We start from the raw sequence: 15,424 nt of genomic DNA, 5'->3' as shown, positions 1-15,424 counted from the left end.
GGAAAGTAGCACCTGAACAATTACAGCGCAATAGTTAACCCCTTGGATGAAGAGGAATTGTTTGGTAATCTCAGTGTTGTCAGGTGTATGAGGACACAAGAGAATCTGTAAAGAATAGGCCAGACTATTCGGTGTATGTGTAGGCAAAGGGAAAGTGAACCGTGACCAGAGTGAAGGATCCAATGTAGTACTATCTGAACAGTCAAAGGAACCCCTAGCTCTCTAGCGGGAGTATCTCAACTGGTGGCTGGTGCCCTGGCCAACCTGGAGAATATCTTTTCATCAATATGTATCAAGGCTTCTATTCTTATGTTTCTGGTAAGGGTTACTTTCTTCCCACATATAGCCTAGTATCAGCTAGGGCACAATTTTGGGCTAAAATATCTTGAATTACATTTCCGCCAATCCTAATTTTCACGGTATATTCAACTGGAATTATAGTTTTACCATTCTCATTTAATTGGTATCTCAACTTGGTATCATCTTTACCTACCACTTGACCCAATTCTTTAATATAATCCTTCAAGCAGAACTTATCAAAAAGTTATACGGCATTCCTCAGTAACTATTATTGTCAATTGCAGAATTTAGTTATAAAGTGATATGCTGTTAACTTACCCTCTATCCCTCTACTCTACGGTCGTGTGCGTGTTTTGTGTTTACTTGTTTACTTGTTTAGGGTTTAAATCCAACCCTCCACTGAAGTCGAGTGAACTAATTCTCGGGCGGGTCCATAGCAATCATCTAACGTGAGCTGATTTTTCTTTTTAACGGTTCCTCTAAGTTACATTTTTAAACCTAGATTAAACTAAGATGCACTTAGTGCTAGTGACCCATAAATTAATTATAAATACATGCATTCATGTAATCTTAGTGACTAGATAACAAATGTCAAGAGAAATCACTTTCATTCTTTAAATAAATCGTATTTCCTCATATCGTCACCATTTCTCACCAGACCAGCAATTCCAATTTAAGCATTCATAAAATTCCATAAACTTTTTAAAAGTATTTCGTGTAATTTGGCTGCAACATAACAACGTAATACCGTGAACCTTGTTATCATTCGAAAATCAGGGTTAAAATAGTTCTGCGAGACTAGTACCAGGCCCGGAGTTTTCAAATGACTTCTTGAATGAGAGAGAGAGAGAGAGAGAGAGAGAGAGAGAGAGAGAGAGAGAGAGAGAGAGAGAGAGAGACTCCAGTCTCCCTTTCATTCAGGCTCAGTTAACTCTATGTTGGGAGTGAAGTGACACTACGAGATATCCTTCTCTTACTAGACCTCGCTTCATGACTCGGTGCCGTCTTGGGAAAAAAATACTTGTTAGAATTTTTATAATAAAAAGACTTTTTTTGCGGAATTCTGAGAGATACGTCAAACCCGTTGAGGACTTCATGCGCTGATTAAGATCATTGAAAGACGGTGAGTGGTTTTTGACCTACACTTTTAAGGACGGTTTTTAATTAACAAAATTATTTCAAACTTTCATATTGAACTTTTTTTTATTCACTTTCTTTATATGTTTCATTTACTTTTCAAAGTCTTTGATAGATTATTAGAGATAATTGAATTTACTGGTTTATCTTCATACCTCCTTCGAGGGTTGAATTACAAAAAAATAAAAAGATTTCCAAAGGAATTCGATGTCATGCATACACAAATAAGTGAGATTCCAGTGAGACAATCCATCATGATGAACAAAGTTTATGAATTATTATTTCCTCCGCCAAGGAGGTTATGTTTTCACCTTTGTTTGTTTGTTTGTCACCAGCCTAACTCAAAAAGTTACGGATGAACTTTGATTAAAATTTCACTTGGAATGGATTAGATTTTGGCAGTGGTGAAGATCATCCGGAACTGAACTGCATTGGCGGAGGTTGGCGTTCCCTGATATTTTACCATTTGTTTATTATTATAATATTATTATTATTACAAGCTAAGCTATAACCCTAGTTGGAAAAGCAAGATGCTACAAGGAAAAAATAGCCCAGTGAGGAAATGAAACAAGGACATAAACAAACTGCAAGAGAAATAATGAACAATCAATATAAAATATATGATATTTTAGTTAGATTATGATAATCTTTAAACGAATATTCAGATTTATCCTTAATGAATATCAAATAACAAGGGGACATGGAACTCTTTTCTCAAGGTCCTGTTCTTCATTTCAACATCGGCACAAAGTTTATAACTTATAACATATTTCATCATATTCTAGTTAGATTAAGATGATCTTTAAAAGAATGATATGAATAATATGGAGATTTATCCTTAATGAATGATGAAGGAACCGGGAAACCTGGACGGACCCCTTTCCTAAAGGACCTGTTCTTCATTTCAACATCGTCTCAGAGTTTATGACTTATATTTCATCATATTCTAGTTATATTAAGATGATCTTTAAAAGAATAATACACAGATATTCTAAAAGTTTTATTCCAGCTGTGACCAAGTTGTGGAATGATCTTCCTAATCGGGTAGTTGAATCAGTAGAACTTCAAAAGTTCAGAGTTCCAGAAAATGTTTTAATGTTGAACAGGCTGACATAAGTCTTTTTATAGTTTATATATGACATATCTGTTTTGACGTTGTTACCGTTTTTAGAATGATTTATTGTTAATTTTTCTCATCCTTTATTTATTTCCTCATTTCCTTTCCTCACTGGGCTATTTTTCCCTATTGGAGCCCTTGGGCTTATAGCATCTTGCTTTTCCAACTAGGCTTGTAGTTTGGCTAGTAATAATAATAATAATAATATATCCTTAATGAATAATGAAGGAACCGGGAAACCTGGACGGACCCCTTTTCTCAAGGTCCTCTTCTTCATTTCAACATCGGCTAGAATTTATAGCCCGTCAGTGATATGGGGGCGAGACCCTTGATTCCTCGTCAGATAGATGATTGAATCTATTGTGTTTTTTTATTAGTTGTATCGCCTTTCTTTGGACATCCCCGTCTGCGGTAACTCGTCCGATTTCGTCACTCGTCTTCTGACGGGGACATCGCAAATTGTTATTATTATTATTATTATTATTATTATTATTATTATTATTATTATTATTATTATTATTATTATTAATCGCTAAGCTACAACCCCGTTATTATTATTATTATTATTATTATTATTATTATTAATCACTAAGCTACAACCCTATTATTATTATTATTATTATTATTATTATTATTATTATCATAATTATTATTAATCGCTAAGCTACAACCCTATTATTATTACTATTATTATTATTATCATTATTAATCGCTAAGCTACAACCCTAATATTATTATTATTATTATTATTATTATTATTAATCGCTAAGCTACAACCCTATTATTATTAATCGCTAAGCTACAACCCTATTATTATTATTATTATTATTATTATTATTATTACTTTCTAAGCTACAAGCCTTTTTGTTAAAACAGGATGCTATAAGCCCGAGGGCTCCAACAGGGAAAATAGCCCAGTGAGGAAAGGAAATAAGGAAACTAAATGAGAAGTAACGAACAATTAAAATAAAATATTTCAAGAAAAGTACCAACATTAAAATAAAGCTTTCATATATAAAATATAAAAAAACTTAAAAAAAAGAAATAAGTTTGTCCGAGTGTATCCTCAAGCAAGAGACCAATACCATGGTACAGAGGTTATGTCACTATCCAAGGCCAAAGAACAGTGGTTTGTTGTGCGTTTTTAACTCTGCCGACGAAGTTGGGAGGAGGTTATGTTTTAGCCCCTTTTTGTCTGTTTGTGAACTTCCTGATTACAATTTTACTCATAGAGTAATGAAAATTTCGGAGATTAATTGCTATGTTGAGACGTAGAAATGATTCAATTTTGAAAGTCTTAAGTCAAGGCTCAAGGTCAAGGTCGAGCAAAAGGTCCAGAAATTAGCTACCATGGCGGAGGTCTGCACTCTGAGAGGGCTTTCAAGTTGTTTTTAAGATTACAAATTTTAAGGTTAAACTTTGCAATTATACATTCTTCTGACAATTTTCGCTTTGTCTATGTATATATATGTTTGTATATTTTTTCGTTTTATACTCATATTTGGGTCTCCCTTTTCGTTAAAGCTTTTTTGTGTGATTTTTTAAAGAACAGTTCATGATAATAATTGTCATAAGAGTAAATACGTTGAAATTGATAACATCTTTATTTTTCAACTCTTAAGACTTTATCGGGTTATTTGTAAACTGCTAAAAAAGTTTCTGTTTTACAGACAGAATCACAAAAAATATATTACACTTAACAGGTTGAAAAAAAGACTTGAAATCTCAAAATATTATTAAAATAAAAATGGTGATGTTTAGAAGGGTATTTAAAATGACAGCACAATGAAAATGTTGCACGGAGCCTCTCCAACCACAGTAACAATGATAAAAAAACAAAATAACGATATCTACTTTCTTCGGCAGCTATCTACCATTAACGTATAAAATCATTTAGTGCCAGCGCAACATGCAGCAGTTCCTGGTACAATTTTGAACCAGTGGGACGATTCATGCGAATGGCGAGCTCACTTGTCAGTATCAATCCTGACAGATTTACGAGCTGTTTGCCGGAGTTCCATGCGAATAGCGAATGTGAACACTTCGATATGGCGGTCAGTGTCAGTGGTCCAAGGTCAGGGTTATTATTATTATTATGATTGCAGGGATGGGATCTCCTACAGAAGCGAGACAGGATTCTGGATCCTGATTGTGGGATTGGTAGTAGGTTGGCCAGGGCACTAGCCACCTGTTGGAATACTGCCGCTAGAGAGTTATGGGGTCTTTTGACTGGCCAAACAAAACTACACTGGGGGGACTGGATCCTTCTCTCTGGTTACGGTTAATTTCCCATTTGCTTACACACAGACATCGAATAGTCTCGCCAATTTTTACTTATTCTCCTCTGACCTCATACATCTAACAACACTGTTTTTCCAACAAGGGTTCTAGCTTGGCTAGTAATAATAATAATAATAATAATAATAATAATAATAACTTCTAAGACCTCTTAACACCGCATACATGAGGTGTTTCTAAAATGAAAATACGAACTTAAATTAATAATGATTACTGTTGTTATTGCTATAACATCTCACGAAAACTGTAATTTAAAAATAACGTAGATTAATGTTCTCCTCCAAATTTATTAAGTTTCCCTTCTGAGTGTGTCCAGCCAAGGCTACCCAGAATTTAAGCCTTATTAGCCTAGGCTCAAGCATGTATAATTTCTAGACCTAGGGCTGAACCTTTTTATCAATGGAGACAATCGGGTCTTCAAAAACTCTCAGTAATCCTTTTAATATGTTTGGATAAGAATAAACTTTCTATATAATTTTAAATGTATCTGGATTAGCATGAAGATAAAACGATATTAACAATTTGAGTCAGTAATTCAGAAGTCCCCTAGTTACTTTGCCATGAAAAGATTGTTGGTTGAATTCTTCGTCTTATTCCATCACTTTCTCTAGAGGAAATTAGACATTGCACGTCGAGTGACTTTTGATAAACATTAGATTAAAAAAAACCTCACCAAAGACCTTGACAATTGTAGTTTTAAGTCTAGGTTTAAAGGCTACTCATGAGTGGCAGAGGCAAATAGACAATGGCAATGCCGTAGAGACTGATTATACAGTAAACATGATCAGCATCCAAGCCGCCTCTCCACAAAAACTATAGTCCATTTCTTTTAGCGAGGCATATTTGCACCGCCTCGCAGCGGTGCCCTTTTAGCTCGGAAAAGTTTCCTGATCGCTGATTGGTTGGACAAGATAATTCTAACCAATCAGCGACCAGGAAACTTTTCTGAGCTAAAAGGGCATCGCTGCGAGTCGGTGCAAATCTGCCACGCTAAAAGAAATGTACTATAGGACCAAGAAGGGCCAAGCAATGGCTACTGATGACTCAGCAGGTAGAACTATAGGCTCCCTCAAACCTCCCATTCTAAGCTAACAAGGATGGTGAAGTTACAGACACTAACAAGAAACTATCGAGCAGGAGCGGGACTCGAACCACATTCATGCAGATCGCTAAGCAAGGACGTTTCCAATTTGCCAACATCCTTTATATTTCGTGTTCCTTCATTTACCTTTCCTTAGCGGAACTTCACCAGAAATATCGTGGTATGTTTTTTCATTGGAAGATTAGTATGCGTGTTCCCGAATAAGCTTATTTAAATCCAGAATTTCTGCGCAATGGTGGTTGAAGACCCACCTCTCTCTCTCTCTCTCTCTCTCTCTCTCTCTCTCTCTCTCTCTCTCTCTCTCTCTCTCTCTCTCTCTCTCTCGCACATACACAGATGCGCGCGGTCTATATGCTTTACGTATAAGAAATATAAACACTAAAATAGCCATATTTCAATCAATTGCTATCGACGTACTTTGCTGTAATTTGTCATATATTTAGTTTCAAAGGAGATGATTTTACTCCATTTTTATAAAGCTACAAAGACAATGATAACAAACCTAACACGTACTAGAATCCAGTAGGCCTAATGACCAGCTAACATCTCTTAATATATATATATATATATATATATATATATATATATATATATATATATATATATATATATATATATATATATATATATATATGTGTGTGTGTGTGTGTGTGTGTGTATATATATATATATATATATATATATATATATATATATATATATATATATATATATATATATATATATATATATATATATATATATATATATATATATATCAGCCATTACAAGTCCACTGCAGAACAAAGGCCTCAGACATGTCCTATACACTTGCGTCTGTTTATATATATATATATATATATATATATATATATATATATATATATATATATATATATATATATATATATATATAATTTGTTACATTTACAGGGTTCCGGGTTACCGTTATCTGACCTTCCATTTTCTACATTTTCTCTGTCCATTACATTCTGTTCTTTCGTTATGTGTTCTTCACCTTTCTTCAAAATATACTATTTTCGCTAAGTTCTCCTTCCTAAATAAGGAATTATTTTCATACATAATATAATGAAAAATTAAACTCCATTTCTTCGTGATAAAATGTTGAATGCGCTATACAATCTATTTTTTACCCCCAACATTCTCTCTTCTTAATTTACACATGCCTAAGAATGGACAGTAGTTGATAAAGACATTGTTCTCTAGTCATGGGTACGACCATAGCATCTGCACCATAGTCTTCCACTGTTTTGGGGTAGAGTTCTCTTGGTTGAGGCTACATTTGGGCACACTATTCTATCTCATTTCTCTTCCCCTTGTTTTATGGAGTTTTAATAGTTTACATATGAAAGATCTAAATTAATCCAGTTACTGTTTTCAAGATATTTTATTTAAATTGTTCATTATATCTCTTGTAGTTTATTTATTTCCTCTCCTCACTGGGCTATTTATCCCTGTTGGCGCGCTTAGGCTTATAGCATCCTCCTTTTCCAACTATAGACAATTCTTTTGAGTGAGGCAGATTTGCACCGACTCGCAGGGGTGCCCTTTTAGCTCGGAAAAGTTTCCTGATCGCTGATTGGTTGGACAAGATAATTCTAACCTATCAGATAGCAGGAAACTTTTTCCGAGCTAAAAGAGCACCGCTGCAAGTCAGTGCAAATACACCTCATTAAAAAAAATTTAGTATAGGGTTATAGATTTGCTTTTGATAATAATAATAATAATAATAATAATAATAATAATAATAATAATAATAATAATAATAATAAGAGAATATCCTCTTCTTGTTCGTTCGTTAAAAATGAAGGGTGACTTAACAAGAAACAAATTGCATGAGAACAGCGCCTATAGTCAATTCTTTTTAGTGAGGCAGATTTGCACCGACTCGCAGGGGTGCCCCTTTAGCTCGGAAAAGCTTCCTGCTCGCTGATTGGTTGGACAATATTATTCTAACCAAACAGATAGCAGGAAATTTTAACAGATAGCAGGAAATTTTTTTTCCAAGATAAAAGGGCACCGCTGCAAGTCGGTGCAAATCTGCCTCACTAAAAAAAATGACTATTTATTTCTGGTTGACTCGGTACCCCAGCTCCTAGTTCGTGACTCTCATGCAGTCTCAAAAAATTAATATAGATAGCCAGATATACGACCATTGAAGTAAAATAGCTATAAAAATAAGCAAACGATAAGCGATGAAGCATATCTATCTTGGACCATTTACTGTCCTGAAGTTGTTTTTACCTTCAATTTAGCTGAACCGACCTCTATCATATTTTCTTTCATAAAGAGGACCTAGACTTATTTATGAGATTCGATTTAGCTCATTATCAAAGAAAAATATTTTCTGAAATGCATGATCAAAGTTTCATAAGCTCTTACAGATAGATCACATGTTGCGCCATAAGTCAAGTTTTCTCGAAAAACTTTCCGAACACAAGGTCTATAGAACTTGCTTGCACAGGTAGTTACCGGAAAGCGCATGGAGAGCGGTGTCTTTTAGACCTATGAAGATGAGACTTGGTTTAAAGATCCACCTAGTTCAATCATCCTTGTTTCTTTCCAAGGGTTAATGTCATGTCTTGGCTAGATAAGGAGTCTTGTGTAGTCCCACAGCCTCTGTACCATGGCATTCCACTGTCTTAGGTTAGAGTTCTCGGTTAGAGTTCTCTTGCTAGTGTACACTTGGCCACACTGTTCCATCTTGTTTCTCTTCCTCTTGTTTTGTTAAAGTTCTTATAGTTTATATAGCAAATATTCATTCTAATGTAAGTGATCTTAAAATATTTTATTTTTCCTGGTTTCCTTTCCTCACTGGCTATTTTCCCTGTTGGAGGCCCTGGGCTTATAGCATCCTGCTTTTCCAACTAGGGTTGAGGCTTAGCAAGTAATAATAATAATGAAGGGAAAGTAGTTTATAGCTTTTTTCCTTATCTCTGTAGGATACTTATATTCTATGCCATCCATATCACAAAATTAATATATTTACTGATTAAAGTTTTGTGACTATTACTTTCGTAGACAATATACCCAGATCTAATTATGCATACTTAGATTTGGGGCTACACTATATAATTAAACTGTAGAAGCTACAATCCTAGTTGGAATAGCAGGATGCTATAAGCCCAAGGGCTCCAACAGGGAAAATAGCCCAGTGAGGAAAGGCAATAAGGAAATAAATAAACTAGGCTATATGAGAAGTAGCTATAAAGAATTAGAATAAAATATCTTAAGAACAGTAACATTAAAGCAGCTCTTTCATATATTTATTAAAAAAAGAGAGACTTAAGCTAGGAACTTTTGAAGTTCTAAAGATTCTAGCACTGCAATCTTAACCTGTATTCTTTTAAACTATATGTAACCTATGTAATTTGTGTCTCCTCTTCGTTACAGATACGTGGTGTAGGTCTACTCTATTTGAAAGTGGAGATCCCCGCAAGTATAGCTTCCAGACCTGGACAATGAGCACCAGACGCCAACTGTCATGGCGCGCGCGCCAGGGAAGCCAGAGGCTGAAAGAAGGATCGCGCAGGGCGGCCGTGAACTGTTGGGGAGACTTTACCAATCCCAGGCTCGTTCCCATCAAACTGGTCTTCTTCATTATTATGGGAGGTGAGACATTGCTCATTGATTGCAGATGCTGGTTACCACTGTTAAAATAAAACCCGTTAATCGGAAATTCTTCGTTAAAATATAGTTCTCAGTCGTATTTCAGTAAAACACAGGCGACCGTAATTTTTACCCTACTTTGCTATTATCTTTCACGGGTTGGTGACTATAATATAACTCCTTAATGTTAATATATTTGTTTTTAAAACGGTAAATGTATGGCAACATTTATTCCTGGATTTTTACCGTTTTTACGGCAAATTCTTAACAGTATGATATACATTTTTTTTTTTTTTGGTATTCTACATCCTTTTGAAAACAGACTATACTTTTCGTTTATAACATCAATTTCAGAAATATCTTAGAATGGAGTCACAAATGCCATGTCCTTACAATTTTCATGCTAGAATAAATTTCCTTCCTTTGCCAGCAAATTATTAAATAACTGTAAACCCATCTCTCCTCTTTATGGGACAACAATGGACCCATACCTCACTCTCATTACAAAAACAATTTAAACAAAATTCAGCTCCCTAATTTCGCGTCATTGCACCACTCACTGATTCCAATGTTCTTGATGTTCACTGAAAATGCAGAGACCACAAATAATACTTTTAATCCGCAATGCTTCCTACTTTTGTTCGTAATACAGCAGCCACACATTCTCAATAAATGTGTCATTCATACGGTTCATATTCGCAGTATTCGGTAAAACAAAAATTGGATTTTTGCTGCGAATGCTTGAGGACGGCTGGGAACCAGCAAAATTGGCATCCATAGTTCTCTGGAACACGGCCTTAAACATCATGCACCTCAATATTTTCGGCCTGTGTAGTCAATAGGGTTCTTGCTAATACTACCCAACCCTTATCAAATTTGTGAAGGAATGGGTTCCAATGCTTTAGTGTAACCTTTATGCAATAATCTGTCAATTCTACAGTTTTACAGTTACACTTGTTCTGCTCGCTCTAAAAAAGTGGATGATTTAGTCGTTTAGAATGCTTCGTAATTTCTTGAACTTATGCAGTTGCCAACTAGATAAAATATTGCCGAACACTTACTTTTACACTTGGGATACAAGTTTTCTTTTGATCAACAAAGCGGATTCCACAAGGGAACATCCAATTGGGGCCTTCTTTTCTATATTGCTGATCCAGTATAGTTTTAAATGGACTTCATAATTAATTGTTATCACTTGTGACGAAAATATAAGGTTCTGTTCACCCGTCGAGAAACTACAGCTAGAGAGCTATTGAGTCATTTGACTGGCCAGATAGTACTACATTAGATTCCTCTCTCTGGTTACGGCTCATTTTTCCTTTATCTACACGTTCACCGAGTAGTCTGACCTATTCTTTCCACATTCTCCTCTATCCTCATACACCTGACAACACTGATATCAACAAACAATTCGTTCTCGCTCAAGGGGTTCACCACTGCACTGTAATTGTTTAGTGGCTACTTTCCTCTTGGTAAGGGTAGAAGTGACTTTTATGGGAAGCAGCTCAATCAATCTTGTAGGAGGACACTCCGAAATCAAACCATTGTTCTCTATTATTGGGTAGTGGCATAGTCTCCGTACCAAGGTCTTCCACTGTCTTTGGGGTGGAGTTCTCTTGCTTGAGGGTACACTTAGGTACACTATTCCATCTTATTTTTCTTCCTCTTGTTTTTTTTTTTTTTTTTTTGGGGGGGGGTTTATAGTTTGACAAGAGCAATCAGAGATTTTAAACCTCCGCCAATGAATAATGCCAACATTTAATTAAAGTCTACAGATATCGACTCCCACTTTTCATATGCTGCCTGTGCAATAGATGGTAAAAAGTGTAATGTTGATCCAGATTCGTGATCTTCATTCGTATCACCTCAAAAATTGCATGGTTTCTTCCTATGCATATCTATCCATTGTTAAAATTTGGTGAAAATCAAATGTGTCAATTTGTTTTGACGTAATCTTTAAAATTATGAAAAATTCAAATCCGAATCTAGAATCCGGATCCGGTACCGGATCATCTCCAAAAGTTAATGGAGTCGTCCAATATTTCGTCAAAATCCGTCAATTTGTTTTGACGTTATCCTGTCCACAGACACACACACACACACACACACAGAAATAAATAAGTAAATAAACCGACTCCACTTTATCACCTCCTTGGCGGAGGTAAATGTGAAAAATCTATTTGAATGATAAAATATTTCATTTTAATTATTCATTACTTTCCATGCAGTTTATTTCCTTGTTTTCTTTCCTCCCACTGCTATTTTCCCCTATTGGAGTCTTTGGGTTTACAGCATCTTGCTTTTCCAACTAGGTTTGTAGCTTAGCTAGTGATACTTATAATAATATGACCTCTCCTATTTGTGTGAATTCATCTCTAGATTTTTATCTAACCATTCATCATAAGAATATTTTTCTCATATTTGAGGTTCTGTATCTCATGTTGCCTTTCTCGAGGATATTGAATTAAAAGCCACATATTCCTCTCTGGATTTCCCTTAACTCCCGGGATTATTTGCGCCATTTAGCTTATGAGATAGTTGTTTCTCATGGGAATCAGAACACCACTTCTCAAACTCGCTTGTATTGCCATATCAAGATATTGTTTCCTGTGTTCTTCTAATGTTCATCGCTTGGAGTTCTATCCATACTTAAGGTTACCTTGACTCTTAGAGAAGCCAGTGACTCGTTTGTTCTGTGGATAAGCCCTTTTAAATTTTTCGTTATTTTGTCTCTCTTGACTTGGTCTATGCAAGGACATCAGATCACCCATCCCATTGGCCTTTGTTGTGAAATATATATTTCTGGAGATGATAGTGTTTCGTTTCTTCTGCGGGTAATTCCTATTAAAAAAAAAAAAAAAAGTCTCTTGGCTTGGTCTAGGTAAGTTCGTCAGACCACCCATCTCATAAGCCTTTGTTGTATATATATATTTCTCTTATTTTTCTAGCAACGTACAACTTGAAATAATTGATAAAACCATACGAAGCGTTTATCCTTAGTTTAGTTTAGCATAGCAAATGGGTATTTACTTATGAATAAAATTATCTAGTGATAGCAATTAAATACCGAAAGGAAGCTACTCAACAGTCACAAACGGGTTCGAGGAATTTCCCTGAAAATTAGTGAAATAAACCCCTAGAAGATATACAAAATATAACCCCCTTTCTCTGTGGATACAATAAATGTACAAGAATTCAGTGTATTAGTATTTCTCGTTAAATTGACTAGATCTGTTTTGATGAAAAGTAGTCACTTAATCCTTCTTTGTTTCTCTGGCGTGGTTGGGGGGAACTGTCTCCATAATTGCTTGAGATAGCAGGGTTGTCAGTGGGAGGAATGTGCAATGCGCACTAAGGCGATTACATCTAACAGTTGTATAAACGCCAAACTGCTCTCACACCCATTTTTGACATCCTATCTGCCCAGGCAACTAACGACAACTCCAAGTTTCTGTTGCAGCTTGATTCACCACACCCACTAACGACTTTCTGAAACCGTATTCCAATTCGAACGAAAAGCCTAAGCGCAGTACTTTGCGGTATATTCAATTTTATTTACTCATTAAGTTATTGTACGACATGTCCCTAACTGTTCTTAATAAAGGTAAGTCGGCAGAAATCACTTACTTCATTCTGAATACTAGGCAGTATGTAAACCCATGCTTGAATCTCACAGTTAGTAGATGACAGGGTTCTAAGTTCAAACAACAAGAAATTCAACAACTCTCTCTCTCTCCCTAGTTACTCCCAGAAAGTTCAACACAACAGAATAAAGTACTGTTTCTTAATGTATAAATACATTCCAGATATTTCTTCGTATAACTATTTATTACCCATTCAATATAGTCTACTTTTCATATCAGTTTTCAACTTAATGAATATCAACATTAATTTCTTCTATTTGCGTTGTTCTATATTAGTAGCTATTCTATTCTGTGGAAAATAATTGGCAAGTTACATCCGGATGGGTTTCCTTTATGAATAATAATGGTGATTGTCTTTGTTTTCAAATTTGTTAAAAAAAACGGTTTATAATTCTCATTCAGATAAAAAAGAACAACGTAGATAAAAAATCAAAGAATAATAAAATAAAGTATAACCTACGCAAGCTAAAAAGCTGGAAAAGGGAGCACTAAGATTTTAGTATTTATCTCTCTCTCTCTCTCTCTCTCTCTCTCTCTCTCTCTCTCTCTCTCTCTCTCTCTCTCTCTCTCAATGTAACTGGCAATATCTCTCACCATGAACAAAGGAACACTGACATTTCTTAAAGTAGAGCAATGTATTAAACAATGAAGTAAAAGCCTAATGTTATTCCTTGTCTTATTTTACATGAATTTTACATGACGTAAATAAAGTAATAGAGTAATAATGAGGAATTACTGCATAACTACAGTCGAGAAACACACCCGTTTCGTATAAATAAATCCACATAAATCCCTGAAATATGAACAGCATAGATAGTAGATAAAAGAAAAAATAGAGTTATGGGTTCCTTGGACTGGCCAGCCAGTACTACATTGGATCCTTCTCTCTGGTTACGGTTCACTTTCCTTTTGCCTACACATACACCGAATAGTCAGGCATATTCTTTACATATTCTCTTCTGTCCCCATACACCTTACAATACTGTGATTACCAAAGAATTCTTTTTCATCCAAGGGGTTAACTACTGCATTGTAATTGTTCAGTGGCTACTTTCTTCTTGTTAAGGGAAGAAGAGACTAAGAGACTCCTTTGCTTTGGTAAGCAGCTCTTCTAGGAGAAGGACAATACAAAATCAAATCATTGTTCTCTAGTCTTGGGTTGTGCCATAGCTCCTGTACCATGGTCTTCCGCTGTCTTGGGTTAGAGGTCTCTTGCTTGAGGGTACACTCGGGCTCACTATTCTATATTATTTCTCTTCCCTTTGCTTTGTTATTTTTTTTAGTTTATAGAGGAAATATTTATTTCAATGTTGTTACTGTTCTCAAAATATTTTATTTTTCCTCGTTTCCTTTCCACACTGGGCAATTTTCCCTATGGGGGCCCTTGGGCTTATAGCATCCTGCTTTTCCAACTAGGCTTGTAGCTTAGCAAGTAAGAATAATAATAAAGTGTTTCATAAAAAAGCAAGGGGATGTTGAAAGCGCTTGGTATCTTGTTTACTATTTCAAACTCGAGTATTCAAGTGTCTGAAAAACAAATGAAGATTGCTAACAGACGCCTCTGTTGCAGGAGACAAACAACTTTAATAGTTTAGACTAATAAATTGTAAATTGCAGTAGTTTTCTTGTCACCTGAATTATTATTATTATTATTATTATTATTATTATCATTATTATTATTATTATTATTTCAAATTATTATGATTATTATTTCAAATTATTATTATTATTATTATTATTATTATTATTATTATTATTATTATTATTATTATTATTATTATTATTATTATTATCATAGCAAGAACGAAAAAGCGAGAAATCTAAGGGTATAATGATTATTTATACGAGCATAACAAGTAAAAATATTAAGTTGCAATAAATTTGAGGGGTAGCCATCCAATTCTATGTGAAAAGTAAAATCGTATTCTTACGTAAAATTTTCAGAGGAAGTCAATAGATGTGGTCCCGAATCTCTAAGTGCCCAATTAAGGATGTTATAGTGGGCAGACCCATATGCTTGAAAGAATACAATCGGTAGAGTACAGAAGTACCAATTCTGAATGACTCGACCCATATGTTAAATGATCTTCCTAATCGGGTGGTTGAATCAGTAGAACTTCAAAAGTTGAAAGTTGGAGCAAATGCTTTTTAGTTGACCAGGCGGACATGAGTCTTTTTATAGTTTATATATGACATATCTGTTTTTGATGTTGTTAA

The 15,424-nt window shown here is 34.9% G+C and overlaps 2 protein-coding genes across 2 annotated transcripts in view; one reads left to right on the top strand and one right to left on the bottom strand.

Annotated features, from left to right (window-relative positions):
• LOC137629488 (spermatogenesis-defective protein 39 homolog) overlaps window positions 1–15,424 on the bottom strand; it is a 194,352-nt gene that overhangs the window by 135,278 nt on the left and 43,650 nt on the right. The window lies entirely within an intron of this gene.
• LOC137629487 (major facilitator superfamily domain-containing protein 6-like) overlaps window positions 1,250–15,424 on the top strand; it is a 53,713-nt gene continuing 39,538 nt past the window's right edge. The window contains exons 1-2 of the mRNA XM_068360820.1: window positions 1,250–1,423; window positions 9,348–9,566. Of these exons, the coding sequence (XP_068216921.1) occupies window positions 9,416–9,566 (151 nt within the window). The 5' untranslated portion in view covers window positions 1,250–1,423; window positions 9,348–9,415. The remainder of the gene's footprint in view (window positions 1,424–9,347; window positions 9,567–15,424) is intronic.

Source organism: Palaemon carinicauda, chromosome 37, assembly GCF_036898095.1.
Source record: "Palaemon carinicauda isolate YSFRI2023 chromosome 37, ASM3689809v2, whole genome shotgun sequence".
Lineage (NCBI taxonomy): Eukaryota > Metazoa > Arthropoda > Malacostraca > Decapoda > Palaemonidae > Palaemon > Palaemon carinicauda.
Note: the sequence above shows the minus strand (reverse complement) of the source record. Positions and strands in the feature narration are given on the sequence as shown.